Source organism: Rhineura floridana, chromosome 19 (genome assembly GCF_030035675.1).
Source record: "Rhineura floridana isolate rRhiFlo1 chromosome 19, rRhiFlo1.hap2, whole genome shotgun sequence".
NCBI lineage: Eukaryota > Metazoa > Chordata > Lepidosauria > Squamata > Rhineuridae > Rhineura > Rhineura floridana.
This window is the reverse complement of record NC_084498.1, coordinates 612,245-626,515: the sequence shown is the minus strand read 5'-3', so window position 1 is coordinate 626,515 and position 14,271 is coordinate 612,245. Positions and strand designations below refer to the sequence as shown.

At 47.7% G+C, this 14,271-nt stretch overlaps 1 protein-coding gene across 1 annotated transcript in view; it reads right to left on the bottom strand.

Annotated features, from left to right (window-relative positions):
• Window positions 1–445: 445 nt before the first annotated feature.
• MN1 (MN1 proto-oncogene, transcriptional regulator) overlaps window positions 446–14,271 on the bottom strand; it is a 46,111-nt gene continuing 32,285 nt past the window's right edge. Inside the window, exon 2 of the mRNA XM_061603104.1 lies at window positions 446–6,005. Within this exon, the coding sequence (XP_061459088.1) occupies window positions 5,821–6,005 (185 nt within the window). The 3' untranslated portion in view covers window positions 446–5,820. The remainder of the gene's footprint in view (window positions 6,006–14,271) is intronic.

The following is a 14,271-nucleotide window of genomic DNA, read 5'->3' as shown; positions in this document are numbered from 1 at the left end:
GTAGATTTTACTGTATTTGGCCTGCCTTTCATGCCAAGAGCAGTGGCACTGTAACTCTTGGAGATCTGTAGAAATGTTAAAATCATCAAAATGACATTCCTTGATGGTCATAGATGGGGGCATCAGTGGAAATGAGAGAAGGACGCCCCATTTAGAAGAGGATGCCCTGGAAACATGTGGCCTCAAACAAGTCCATTATGAAAGGGTGCTGGCACATTACACCTGGGAGGGAGGAGTGCCCCACCCAGGGCTTAAGAGACAGAGCTGAGCTCAGCCCTTAGGGACAGTAACTCAGAGGCTCACGGTGTCTCCCCCCCTTCTTTCCCCTTTTGTGAACCAAGCCAACAAGTGGAGAAGGTGGAACAACATCTGTCCTCGCCAAACACTCCAACACACATTGGGGAGGGGGAAGAGATGCAAACACCCAGCCAAAAATATACTGTAGTCACCATTAACATCATATTTATTGTTATTTAGTTGCTCAGTAAAACATATACAGATATATACAATATGCATGAATACAGAAGACTGCACTTTACATATTTAAAAAAGAAAAAATAACACTCACTTTTCATGAGCTTTTGTCACAGTCTTCCAACCAAGCATTGAGAAATGAATTTAAACAAAAGTCCCAGAAAAAAGGGGGGCAGAGAGGAGGGAGGGAAAGGGGTAGATTACAGATTGCCCTCCACATTCATATCTTACATGTGCAATAATGTTTGTCAGGCTGAATTTGCTATGCAGTTAAGGATTTTGTCAGGGTTTGGGGGATTTCTTTTTCAGGAATTATATTCGTTACAAAGTAATAACCCCTTTTGCTTTAGAAAACTGTTTTTAAAGCTACAGTTGTTTTGGGAGTAGTGAACACAGCAAATTTGGAGTCCCCTGATATTTATTTTTTATTTTAGAATATCTCTGCTGAAATGGCTTGTCCGATGTTGCTAGCTTAGATCACTTTTCTTCATAAGAGAAAAGAATTCTGCTGAACAGATCCAGACCTTGTTGAAGAGAGGTGAAATCTAGGAATTCAAGGAAAGGGGGTTCTGTAGCTTGCAGAGAATCAGGCTGATGTCAGAGCAAATTAACTTGATTATGGTTCTGCTTTCCAAAAGAAATAAGCTAGGGCGGGCAGCGGAGAGCATTTCCTGACAGTCAAGAAAGCAGACTGTCCCCCATTCTCAAGGTCATGGGCAAGCAACAAATACCAATTTGTGCCCAATATGAAAATCTACAGCAGATTTCCTGTGATTTCTGACCAAGTCAAAGAAAGCTGAGCACAGTTTAGCTTCTGAAGCATTTTTGCTTGCAATGTGTAGCTAGGGATTTGCTGATATTTTTATTTATCTATTTATTTAGACTGTAAAATATTTTTCAGCAATGAAAAGATTTCAGTGGGAAACATTTTTCCAACTGCCTGAATGAGTTTAACCTACTAAGTGGCTTTAAAATTTCCTTTTCATTACTATTATTAAATCTTATGTTTTCTTATTATTTTAACACTTGGATTTCATCTGTGTTGATTTTTTCAAGGAAGCATAATTTTTTTTTAAAAAGAGGAAAAAATTTTTTGTGGTATGATGAAAATGCACCCAGGCCAACAGTCCTTCCAGACTAGCATTGACAGCAAACGGCTCATGCACCTGGTCTGAGGAGAGAACAGGCTCTTCTGGCTCTTCCTCCAAGACCCATCCCCTGGAGAGCCAAACCTGGGTCCTCCTCACAGGCAGAAGTGGAAGCTACTCTGCAACCCAGCCCTCCCTGCTCTTAATTTTGGCTGAAGGGCGGAGCAGGGGGCTGAAGCAACAGTCAAGCTCATCCATGTGCTTGCATGCTGGTGCTATTTCCGGGTGGGATTAAACCACAACCCAGCAATTAAAGTGGATTTGGAGCTCTTGCACAATAAACCCAAATTTTTAATAATCAGGAAAGTGACAGCAAAATGCACAGGAGAGGATGGGATAATGGCTGCTTGACGCCATGTCGCATAATCTCCTTGGAAAGAAATCAGAATGAATGCTCGGCCAATGCTGTCCAAACTCCCCACAAACTTTGTGCAAACCTATCAGGATGAATGTTCAGCCAACATGTGTGGAAGAGACCAAAAACTCTAACCACCTTGGGTTGCAAATCTCAGAGAGGGGAAAAAAGTGTGAAATCTAGTTTACCTAGAAGAAAATAATTTCACAGACGTCTGAGTAGACATTTAAAATGCCTTCATGTGGTATAGCACAGTGGGGAGGAGAGCCTGGCTGGGAGTCCAGAGTCTGTGAGTTCAAATCCCCGCACGTGTCTCCTGGGGGTCAAGGACCAGCTAAAGATCACCCCACAGTGAGTGGCTCAGGGGTTACATGCCCTGCCACCTGTGCAGCCGTGGGCAAGCGGCATAGTCCCAAGCAGCCCAGTTGCCCCCCAGCTGGCAGTTGCGGACAAGGAAGGGGCTGGCTTGTGCAGCTGTGGCAAGCTGAGCAGGCCCTAGCCAGCTGGGGAGGACTAGCCTCAGAGGGAGGCAATGGTAAACCCCCTCTGAATCCTGCTTACCATGAAAACCCCATTCATAGGGTCGCCATAAGTCGGGATCAACTTGAAGGCAGGCCATTTCCATTTCCATTTGAATTTATTGGGTTTAAGAAAGAGGTGGTGGCTTTCCCTTCCCCCAGTTAAAGTAAACAAACCAGGTGAAAAAAAAGGTGTTAGGAAACTGCAGACCGTGAGGCCAAGGCAGAGGAGGAACTGCCCCACTCCACAACTTTTAAAATTATTTTTAATCACCTGTGACCTTAATATGTACACAGCTTGGAAGTATTATGGTTGAAGGAAGAATCCCCAATGGTCGGTAGCAGATCAAGTAATGAGCTGTACCTGAAAGGCAGCGGCCTGGCCAGGTGTAACCAACTTGGCTCTCTTTTTGGGTGGGGGTGATGGGGATGCTGATCTCAAGACCCGAAACTGTTTGAGGTCTTAGGGCTTCCCTTTGCTGTGATCTTGATCTAAGAGGATCAAGGCAATGCAGCCAGTCACCGTTCACTCCTGGAGCTTCAAGAAGCTAAAGACGACAGGCACGCGAGCCCCTCAAGGCAGGTGGGGGAAAACTTTGCCCTCCATATTTCATTATTCTTAAATTGCTGCTGAACTGCAGCTCCCACCATCATCCTTGGCTGCTGGCCATGTTTGCTGGGGCTGATGAGAGCTACAGTTTAGCAGCATCTGGAGGGCCACAGGTTCCCCACACCTGACCTAAAGCATGCTATGGGATTAAGCCCTTTGAATCACAAATGTGTTCGGATCAGCCTGCTTATCATGCTCAGTCTGTCTCACCTGGCCCAAAGTAGCGTTTGCTCTCCAGAAGAGGAAAAGTGTGCGTGAGAGAGTGTGTGTGTGTGCATGTATTTGGGACATGCAAGAGTATCCTTGAAGTGCAGGGATGGAAGCAGCAGAAACTGGAAAGCAAAAAGGACCTGTGCATTGTATGCCAGACACCCAAATCACTACAGCGGCTGCAGAAATCGCATCTGGACATTCCAACCCTTTTTTGGCATCTCCTAAGGCCTCAGACCACAGAGGAGCCTTTTCAAATTCATACACACACGTGTGCGCCTGCACTTAAGCCCCCCCCCCCCGTTCCGCTCGCCACATTGCCTCAGGCAGCGGATTGGAAAAGGTGGCAACGTTGCAAGCCCTGCCCTCGCCTAGCCTCTCCCTGCTTACCAGTGGGTGCTCCTGGAGCGAAGGGATCACAGGGTTGCTCACAGACAGCATCGGATGTCCAGGACTCACTCTGAGGAAGGCCCTTCCTCAGAGCGACATATTCTGGTGAATGGCCCCACAGATTGCTTGTGCAGCTCTTGAAGGTTAAGTGGTCATTTGCTGCTGTTGTGGCAAATGGCACAGATAACTTTTGAGGCCACCTGACCCACAATGCCTCACTCTGGAATAGGGATGGGTGAGAAATTCGATTCAGGTCACATTTAAAGCCAAATTTATTGAATTTGCACTTTCCAAAACAATGTGAGAACCGAAGCGCAGCCATCCTTCCAAATTTGCACTTCTCCGAACTGTTCAATGCAGTTCTCCAACCAAGTCACGTTTACAGAAATGCACACATGAGGGGAAGTGTCCATAAAAATGAATGTATTAGTGAAAATAACATACAAAAATGCATGATATCAGGAGAAATTGCTTGAAAAATGTGTACGTTACTCAAAACGGCAGACAAAAATGTGTTTATTGAGAGAAATTTGCACAAAAATGCTGGAGAATTTTCATGAGGATAAAAAAAAATACAAGCACAAATTGCTGCAGAATGTGGAGGACCAAATTCAAGACTGCAACAATGAGAGACTGAGAGAGCCAAACTGGGCAGCTCCTTCCCTCCTTCCTTGGGAAGCACCCACGGTCCCTGCGGCCCTTTGCCAGAGTGAGCCACTCTCGGCCTGCGGAGCCACAGCACACCCCTGCAGGTGTGCTGTGGCTGTTGCGCATGGCAAACAAAGAAGGGACAGCGGAGGGGCTGATGCACAGGGCAGGGATGGCAGCTCTGCCTCAGTGGCCTTGTCCCAAACACAAAGCCTATTGACTCTCCTCTTGTGGGTTCTGGAAAAATTTGCCCAGTGGTGCCAATAATGCTCTAAAGAGATGGGAGGGAAGGAAGCACAGAGCCCCCTTCTGCAGTCTCTTTTTATTGTCTTCCATGACAGTGAAAGCCTCCAGAAGGGCACAGTCCTCTTGGCCTCTCCTCTACAAACTGGAGCTCCACAAGGTCTCAGCCAAGGGCCAGTCAGCACGTGCTACGTCTGCCCAAATGGTGATGGCCACTTCAGATTCCGGCTTCCCCCCCCCCCCACTCCAAACTTCACTGTCCAGTGAAACTCGTGTTTTCCAGCAGCGCTGCCTTCACAAGGGAAAGTGGCACTTGGTAGGTGGAACGCTCAGCCCTGCCATGCTGGAGAAGCTTGCAGAACTCTGTGGCCTCTCCTGCCCTCGGCTACTTCAGACCGGCTCCTCCACAGGATGACAAAGGGGGCTATCCAGCTTCCTTTAATAAAAAATAAATAAATCCCCATTTCAATTGCCTGTTAACAAACTGACAGTGGCCCCCAAACCAGGCAGACTCCGCCTCCCTCTCCTCCACTCTCTTCCCCAAGGTGGCCAGCACTGCCAGGAGACGAGAGGAGAGGGAGGGGGGGGAGGAAAGGCCCCCTCTGCTACCTGGGCAGATGGAAGAGCCCACTTGCCGCCCCCCCCCCCGGGAGGGAGGTGTAGGACAGGGAAGCAGCCAGGAGCAGGAGAATTGCTTGCGTTCCCCACGCCCTCCAGCTTTCTCTCTCTGGAAAGACAAAGCACAGACTGACTCCTTGGCTTGACTTGCAGGAGGGGTGAAAGCTCTCCATGGCTTTAGAGTGGCAGTTTCACTTCAAGGAGTATTTCACCCCTGATGGCGTTCTTCGGGATGTCCCTTCCAATCAGTATGGAACAAGGGGTAGGTGGGAAAGGAAAAAAGTCTTGTCTTGTTCTGACACACACAGAGATAGAAAAGGCCTCAACTAGAAAGGGATGCTCAGAGCAGTCACGGGCAGGTGCATCGTCTTATGGAACGTGGGCAAACTGCAGAAGGGTCGGCAGTAGGAACATACCCTGGTGAAAGACTTTTTTTAAAAAAAAAATCAAGGTGAGTTTTATTTTAAATTAACCCTTTCCAGTCTCTATGCTGCTAAGCAGGTACCAACCTAGAAAAATAGTCCAACTACCAGGAGTGGCCCTTTAAACATAAAAAGAAAGAAAGAAAGAATAATTCCTGCCCCCCATCCTTCTCCTTCTCCTTCTTCAAGTCAGGGCAGCCACAAAAGTTCCAAATCTGTTGGAGATGTCCGAGTGCAGGGATCTCCACGTCGGCACTGCCGTCCGGCCCTTCCCCTCGCCCATGTCGTCCGTGCAATGGACAGAAAGGCACTGCAAGTGGCTGCTAGTCTGTGCCGTGGCTGAGGTCTTGTTCGAGGGGAGGTCATGGGCTGGAAAAAATCAACAGAGATGTTACGGTCAGCTCAATGCAGCAACAAAAACAAGAACAGAAAGAGCTCTATGCACAGTTGTTCTGGGACACTTTCTGGGCTCCTGATGAGACTCTCGAGCGGATGGGACATTTTCTGCAGAGGAAGGGAAAGGACCCCCCCAGTAGAAAGAATGGATGGATGGAGAAAGGGGGCATCAAACCATAGGGGCTGCTCTACTGGACACAAGGCATGCATCATTTGGTACAGTGCTATAAAATTAATGGAAACAAAATATGGAAGCCACATTTATACAGCAAGATTCTATTTACCTTCTGTCCCTAAAAGCACAGAAATATTTTTAATCCCTTTATTAAAGGGAGTTACACACTTAACAATAATACTAATATCTTGAGGCAGGAAACCCAGCAGGTTACAAAGCAAACAGTAAACATTTCACAACCTGGCACTACACAAGAGGCTATGCTCCAGCAGCGATGAATATAGCAACTCCCATCTGAGAGCGGAGCAGAAACATGGCTACCCACGTGCTTCCCACCCACCCTCGGCTTGGAAAGAAGGCAGAAGACCAAGCTAGAATGCCCAGAACTAAGGGTGGGCAAATCTGACAATTATGGTTTTTCATTTTTCTAAGCATAAGTTCAGTTCTTTCTCATGTCCTCACCAGTTTGCAATTTAAAAAACCCTCACAAAAATTCATCAGTGAATTTCTCTGAATATGTATATAATTTTTCCAATATACACATTTCTGCAAAGCCATTTCCCCCATTCTAACGCATTTGTAATGTTATTTTCATGAATATATGTATTTCAATGCACACTTTATCCCAGTATATGCATTTCTGTACACATTACTTTGCTGCAGAACTACATTGCAAAGTTTGGAGAAGCACAAACTGGGACGGATGGCCATGCATTGGTTTGTAAAGTGCAAACTAGACAGGTTCACCTTCAAAAGTGAATTGAATGAACTCCTCCCCCATCCCCCTGCTTGAAACACATCAGCCACTGTGAAGAAGCTGCTTGTGTTCTAGGCTGCATTTGAGAGCAAATGCAGATTCTGCCCCATCTGTTTCCCCCCAAGATCAAGATGTATCTTGGGGTTCCTAATCACAAATGCCACCACAACCCACAGGCTGCAGGCTCTCCACACAAGGAATGTAAATTGCCACACCCATGGAAGCCAAACTTTGCACCAAGAAAAGTGTACTTTTCTCTTTCTTTGCATAATGTATCCTGCTTTTTTCCTTGCATAGTTGATTTCTGCTTTGTAGTCTTGGGAGGGGCTTTGTCTCTGCCCCCAAACCACTGGAAATCTTATTCGAATGCCACCTCAGGACAAATGGGATGGTCCTTGATGCAGAAGGCCAATCTGCATCTCTTCTGTACCTCTCCTGGGAACATTCTGCAGCTGAATCAGATGCATGACATGTCACTGCGTCTACCCTCCCCCACCTGCAGACACACACTTAGGAGGGGCCAATTAAGTGGTGCAAGAGCAGTGGAGAAGCTGAGCACAATGGCATCACGCTGTACGTCTGCTTCAAACAGACGTTCCCAGGAGACAGGGAAGAGTCGGGGATGGTGACAGTTGTGCATTACAGGTAACATCAAGTTTGCCCTTCTGCCTTCTGGAATTCCCCCAAGGACTCCACAAGCTTTCAAGCATACATTTCTAGCCATAAGGGATAGAAACTTAATTTCTTTAAAAGAGAAAGGTTGATATTCTAAAGGAACTCTTTTTTCCATTTTCCTCCAGATTCATGGCATAGCGACGGCTCCTGCTGGGTTCGGTCTCCCTTTATCAAGACTCTTTCCTCCCTTGCCCCTGCCCAGTGCACATTGTCATCAGATTTAAATGACAGGGATGCAGCATCTCAGAGGACACTCCACAGTTCTAGAACGCCCTATGGCCTCTGGAGGTTCACCAGAGCTTGAACACAATGCAATTTTCCTAAGGGACAAAGTTAAGTAAGCACAGGTTATGTTACATTATTGTATAGAGCAACTTTTAAAATAGCATGCTACCCTGCCCTGAGTAAGGAATCAGTTCAAAACAGCACAATGTGATAGCACAGGAAGATCCACGGCTCCAACTGACCCAATCAGTTCTTCATTTCCTCCACAGTCCTAAGTGGAGCTCAAGAGATCTCAGGACCATGAGTGAGTGTCAAACGTGACACCACCACCCAGTTTCAGGTTTTACAGGAATTAACCTGATGCATATTTTAGCCTGTTTGTGTGACGGATTCCCAGAGAACTGGAGAATTTGGGGGGGGGGGGGGAAGGGTCACATCTCAGGGTCTGCTCCAAACTGTGTAGACACAATTTAATTTTAATATTTATATCCCACCATTTGGCCAGATCTGGCCTCTCTCCTCCTCGATGGAGCAATTTATTTTATTTATTTATTTTATTTAATTTATATACCGCCCGAAGCCCGAAGGCTCTCTGGGCGGTGTACATAAAAGGTAAAAGCAAGCACAATATATAAATACAATAAATACCATAACTCAAAAAACAAAAACATACAAACAATACAAGAACCAAACAACATCCTGAAGACAACATAGTAATAAAATACTATAAAAATACACTTTAAAATGCCAGGATCTCTCCTTTGATTTCCTCACTGCAACTTCACCCAAAACCAAGCACAGTAAGAGCAGCCAACCAGGTCACAAGAGGGCACAAAACAGCAGCATCACGTTTTGCTATTAAAAAAAACCTTATGCCCTGATCTCGCAGAGGACTGATCCCAAGTTGATCCCACAACAGATCCTTTGGTCCCACCTCTGCTGGTGGAATGCAGCCACAAGCTCCACCCAGCCTTGTCTCCACAGAAGCAGACAGCTTCACTGCATTTTTAAACAGCACGTGACATCTCCCTCCATCTATTTTTCTGTGCTGAAGGATTCGGTGGCAACAGCAATTGGCTGGGTAGTATATACCGTATTCAGAGCAGGGCTTCCCAAACGGTGGCCTGCGGACCAGCAGGTTAATCTACGGGCTTTATTCAGCTGGCCCATGGCCTGTCTGTGAAGAACACTTACCACGTGAATTCTATGGAATTCCCTTTGTAATAACAATAAAACACGATGGAAAATAAAAGAGGCAATACAAATATAATTTGAAAACCATACAGCATCTTGTTGTTGTGATGTGCCTTCAAGTCAATCCCGACTTATGGCAACCCTATGCATCAGCGACCTCCAAGAGCATCTGTTCAGATCTTGTAAGTTCAGGGCTAGCCCTATCCCCGAGACATCTGGTTGGCCACTGAGGGAAACAGGATCCTGGTCTAGATGGGCCCCTGTGGCACTGATCCAAACAGGATTCTTCTCATGAATCCTTTGAACAACTCAGTAAATGAAGTTTTTGGAAAATGTGGTATTGCCAACAGGCCAGCTTCTGCAAGAGAAGGAAAGGCCAGCCTGGCTGGAGAAAACTCTCAAATAGTCCCCATGCAGGTCAGGACAAGTACAAGCAGCGCCCGCAGGGGAGGCTGAAAGGAGAAAAGTTCCAGGGGGAGACAGAAGGAAGCCACTGATGGCGGGTGTGTGTGTGTGCTTCGGGAAGGGGTCAAAATGCCAGCTGAGACTGAATCATGGAGGCCCAATGGAAGCCCATCCATTGGGCAGGGGAGAAAAGCAAGGACCTGAAAAAACAATGGGGGGTGCTAGGGGACTACAGGCAGCAGAAGGCAAAAGCGGAAGTGGGGCTAAAGACCCCCCCATCCCACCCCACCCCGGTCTGCAGAAGAAAGCAGGCAGCCAAGGAGGGCTGCTAGCCCCACAGCCTCTTCCTTGTGGGCAGGGAGAGATGAGCCTGAAAAGCCAACAAGGCAGCAGGTGAAGATGAGCTTCAGAAGATAAACAGCCCTGCCAAATCCTGAGCCTGGATGCTCTGGAGAGCCCTAAAGGTGGTGGCTCTGCTCCAGCCCTTTTGCACAGCAGCTCTGTGAAGAGGCAATGGTGTGCTGCCTGGAGGGAAAAGGTAAACGCAGAGCTTCCTCGGCAGAGCACCTGCTCACAATGGCAGCCTCAGAGTCTCTCATCCTTTGAATTCTGCCATTGGCGGCAGCAAGCATCGCCCAAGGCGGCAAACTCCTCAGAGATGACCCCTGCCAGCAAAGGTGCCCTCTCACCCGTCACCACCCCATGCAAGGAGCGCTGAGCAAAGAGGCGACCAACAGCTTGACGAAGGCAATGGGGACACGGCAAGAAGGCCAGAAGCCGTCTCTTTCTTACTGAGGCTGCATTGCAGCCCACGGAGAGGAGCAGAGCAGAGGCACCCACACAGCCAAGGCAAGAAGCGACTGGCCAAGGTCTAGGGTCAGGGCCAGCCAACGCTGTCCGTTTGCTCTTGCAGGAGGAGACTGTCCCCAAGGCTCATCCCTTGCACCTCTCAGAAGGCTCTGGCAAAAGCCCCTGCAAGGCGCCTGCAGCCCTTGGCTGAGCTGCAGCATCTTCCGCCCAGCCCAGCGTGGGTTTGGCAGATGGTGCTCGGCCCTCACTAGCCAGCCAACGGTGAAGCTCCTCAATGAAGGTGCAGGCCCCACGTTCCAGGATCCACCTCCCCAGCGACAAGGGCCCAGCTCTCCTGAGTTGGGAGAGGCTTCCAGGGCTGCATCGCGCCATCAAAATTATTCCCCCAGGACAGGATCTTTTTCACCAAGTCTCCCCTGTGACAGTTTGACATATTGGTTTGGACTGTGCCTCACTGTGCCTCTGGGCACACCATAGAACACTCTACTGCAAAGGACAGAACACCAACCGCAAGTGCACCCTGCTTTCACACTGACAGAGCAAGCGTTGAAAAGAGAACAGGCAGGATCGCTTGTGCTAGTCAAAACATATGCCCCCCCAACATCACTATCTAAAATGACCATGGCGTTTCTGTGGGGAACACCACCCCTTTTCTAACTGGAAGTGGAGGCTTCTGTTCCCCTCCAGCACTCCTCACAAGTTGCTTCCGACAGGCTGCTTGCTCACTCCCTCGCTCCCTGGGCAGTCATAAGAACCTGGGGGTGGGGGAAACAAGACCAAAAGCACAGGCAGGCCAACATCCTGCTGAAGACACAATGACTTCCCAGAGACCTCTGGGTAATCCACAAGCAGGACATTACTACTACTACTACTACTACTACTACTACTACTATTAAAATTATATTCTGCCCCTCTTCATCAAAGGAGCCCAAAACAGCAAACAGGTGATAAAACACTAAAAATATTTATAAAACATTGTGAAAAACAAAGCATCTTAAAAACATATTTTTTAAAAAAAGCAATTCCAGCACAGACACAGACTGGGATAAGGTCTCTACTTAAAAGGTTTGCTGAAAGAGGAAGGTATCCAGTAGACACCAAAAAAATAACAGAGATGGCACCTGTCTAATATTTAAAGGGAAGGAATTCAAAGAGTAGGTGCCACTACGCTTCCTATGTTGTGTGGAATGAACTTCCTGATAAGATAGTATCTGCAGGAGGCCCTCACCTGCAGAGTGCAGTGATCGACTGGGGATATAAGGGATAAGACGGTCTTTCAGGTATTCTGGTCCCAAGCTGTATAGGGTTTTGTACACCAGAACCAGAACCCTGAATTTGACCCATAAGCTAATGGGCAGCCAGTGCAATTCTTTCAGCAGAGGGGCGACATGTTGGCAATGTCCTGCTCCAATGAGCAGTTGCACCACTGCATTTTGCACCAGCTACAGCTTCTGGACCAACCTCAAGGGTAGCCCCACATAGAGCACATTACAGTAATCCAGCCTAGAGGTTACCAGTGCGTGGACAACAGTGGTCAGGCTATTCCGGTCCAAAAACAGCCGCAGCTGTCTTACCAGCCGAAGCTGGTAAAAGGCACTCCTAGCCATTGAGGTCACCTGGGCCTCTAGTGACAAAGATGGATCCAGGAGCACCCCCAGACTATGGACCTGCTCTTACAGAGGAAGTACAACCACATCCAAAGCAGGCAACTGAACAATTATCCGCACTCGGGAACCACCAACCCACAGCGCCTCCATCTTGCTAGGATTCAGACTCATTTTATTGGCCTCATCCAGCCCACCACTGAGTCCAGGCAGCGGTCTAGGGCTTGCACGGCCTCTCCCGATTCAGATGTTACAGAGAAATAGAGCTGGGTATCATCAGCGTACTGCTGACACCTCACCCCAAATCTCCTGATAACTGCTCCCAAGGGCTTCATATAGATGTTAAACAGCATTGGGGACAAGATGGTACCCTGTGGCACTCCACAGCACAACTGCCAGGGGGCAAAGTGACGATCATCCAATGCTATTCTCTGAAACCAACCCCAAAGATTGGACTAGCACCACTATAAAACAGTGCCTCTGATACCAAGTCAGCTCAGAAGCACTGTTGCTGTTATGTGCCTTCAAGTCGATTTCAACTTATGGCGACCCTATGAATCAGCGACCTCCAATAGCATCTGTCATGAACCACCCTGTTCAGATCTTGTAAGTTCAAGTCTGTGGTTTCCTTTATAGAGTCAATCCATCTCTTGTTTGGCCCCAAAATTAATAGTATCAAAAGCCACAGGAAAATCAAGAAAGAATAACAGGATCGCACTCTCCCTGCTATCTCCAGAGAAGGTCACCCTTCAGGGCAACCAAGGCTGATTCAGTCCCATAACCAGGCCTGAATCCAGATCGGAACGGGTCATATAATCTGTTTCATTCAAGAGTACTTGAACTTGCTGCACTACAACCTTCTCAATCACCTTCCCTAAAAAGGGGGTAGTTGGCACAAATCAATGGGTCCAGGGTGGGCTTCTTCAGGAGTGGTTAGATCACCACCTCTTTCATTCATTCATTCATCATGCATCCTTTTATTTGTATGCCACCTTTCCACAAAACAATTGTGCTCAAAGTGGCTTACAACGAGGTGAACAGAAGTACATCTCAAAAACAACAATTGCAAAAACAATTTCCTAATAACAAAAAATAATAAAACAATGTAACATTAAAATATAACAGCAAACAAAAATAACTTTTCAATATCATGAACACAGCAACATTGTATCTCTTGGCAGGCAACCTTATGCTTTCTGGCAATAGCAAAAATAAGAGGAGAATTCTGACAAGTTTCACTTGGCGCCTAGTAACCCACTAGAAATCCCACGATGTTGCTCAGAGTCCCAGTCTGGTAGCATCTTCTTATAACGCTTTCAAATGCAGGGATGGTGGAGAAGCTGCAAACATCGCTTCCATGGTCTGCTTTGAACCCCTGAAAGCACTCTGGAGATGGTAGGGCAGCGTTACTGCTGCATCTTAAGAAGCTAGAAAAGCTGCCTTTACCTGACACCATCAATGTTAGCTTGGTAAGGGCTGGTACCCAGCTGCCGTGTTGAGTAATCTGCTGGGGCAAAGTGTAGTTGGTGGGATCAAACTCACCAGGCATCACATCTACAGGCACAGACATGCTCCATTGCAGCAGGATTTCATCCAGCACTTTCACAGCCTCCACGCTGGCAGCCTGGGTGGCTGGAACCACTCCCTCCTGCAATGATGCATTGACCACACCCTGGATCCTCTTGGTCCAACCCCCTTGGCAAGCTTTAATAAGCCAAGAAGGGCAAGGGTGGAGAGGACACGCTGCTGGCCACATCATCGCAAGCACCTTGTCCACATCATCAGGCTGTATCTACTGAAATGAATCCCAAGAAATTACAGCCAACGTTGCACTGGACACCTCACTAGGGACTATAGCAAATGTGGATGGGGTGTCAAGATTGCTACGGAGGTGAGCAACTTTATCCTCAAAGTGCTTTGCAAACAATTCACAGAGGGTCTCTGAAGGGTCTAAAATTCCATTTCCTGAAGCAGCTGTTAACAGATTCGAGACAATACAAAAAAGCTCCACTGGACTGTTACTTGAGAATGTAGTGGAGGCAGAGAAGTGGGCCTTCTTCACTGCCCTCAATGCCACACAGTGGGCATGGTTATGTTGTCTCACTTGTGCCTGGTCAGCCTCACAGCATGTCTTTCGCCACTTGTGCTGTAGCCGTCATTGGACCGGTTTCATTGCCCTTTGTATACCATAATGCCAGAGAGGGTGCTCAGGGGCAACTGTGTTAAAAGCCCAACGCATCTCGTTGTTCCAGTGTGACAAGAGCTTCAACGGGGTCACCTGCTCTATCTACTTGAAAACCACCACCCGGGGTATTCAGGAACCCAGTGGATTCCATTAGTCTCCAAGGGCGGACCATCGTCCACCACCCTGCAGGGGAGGATCAGAGCTGTAAG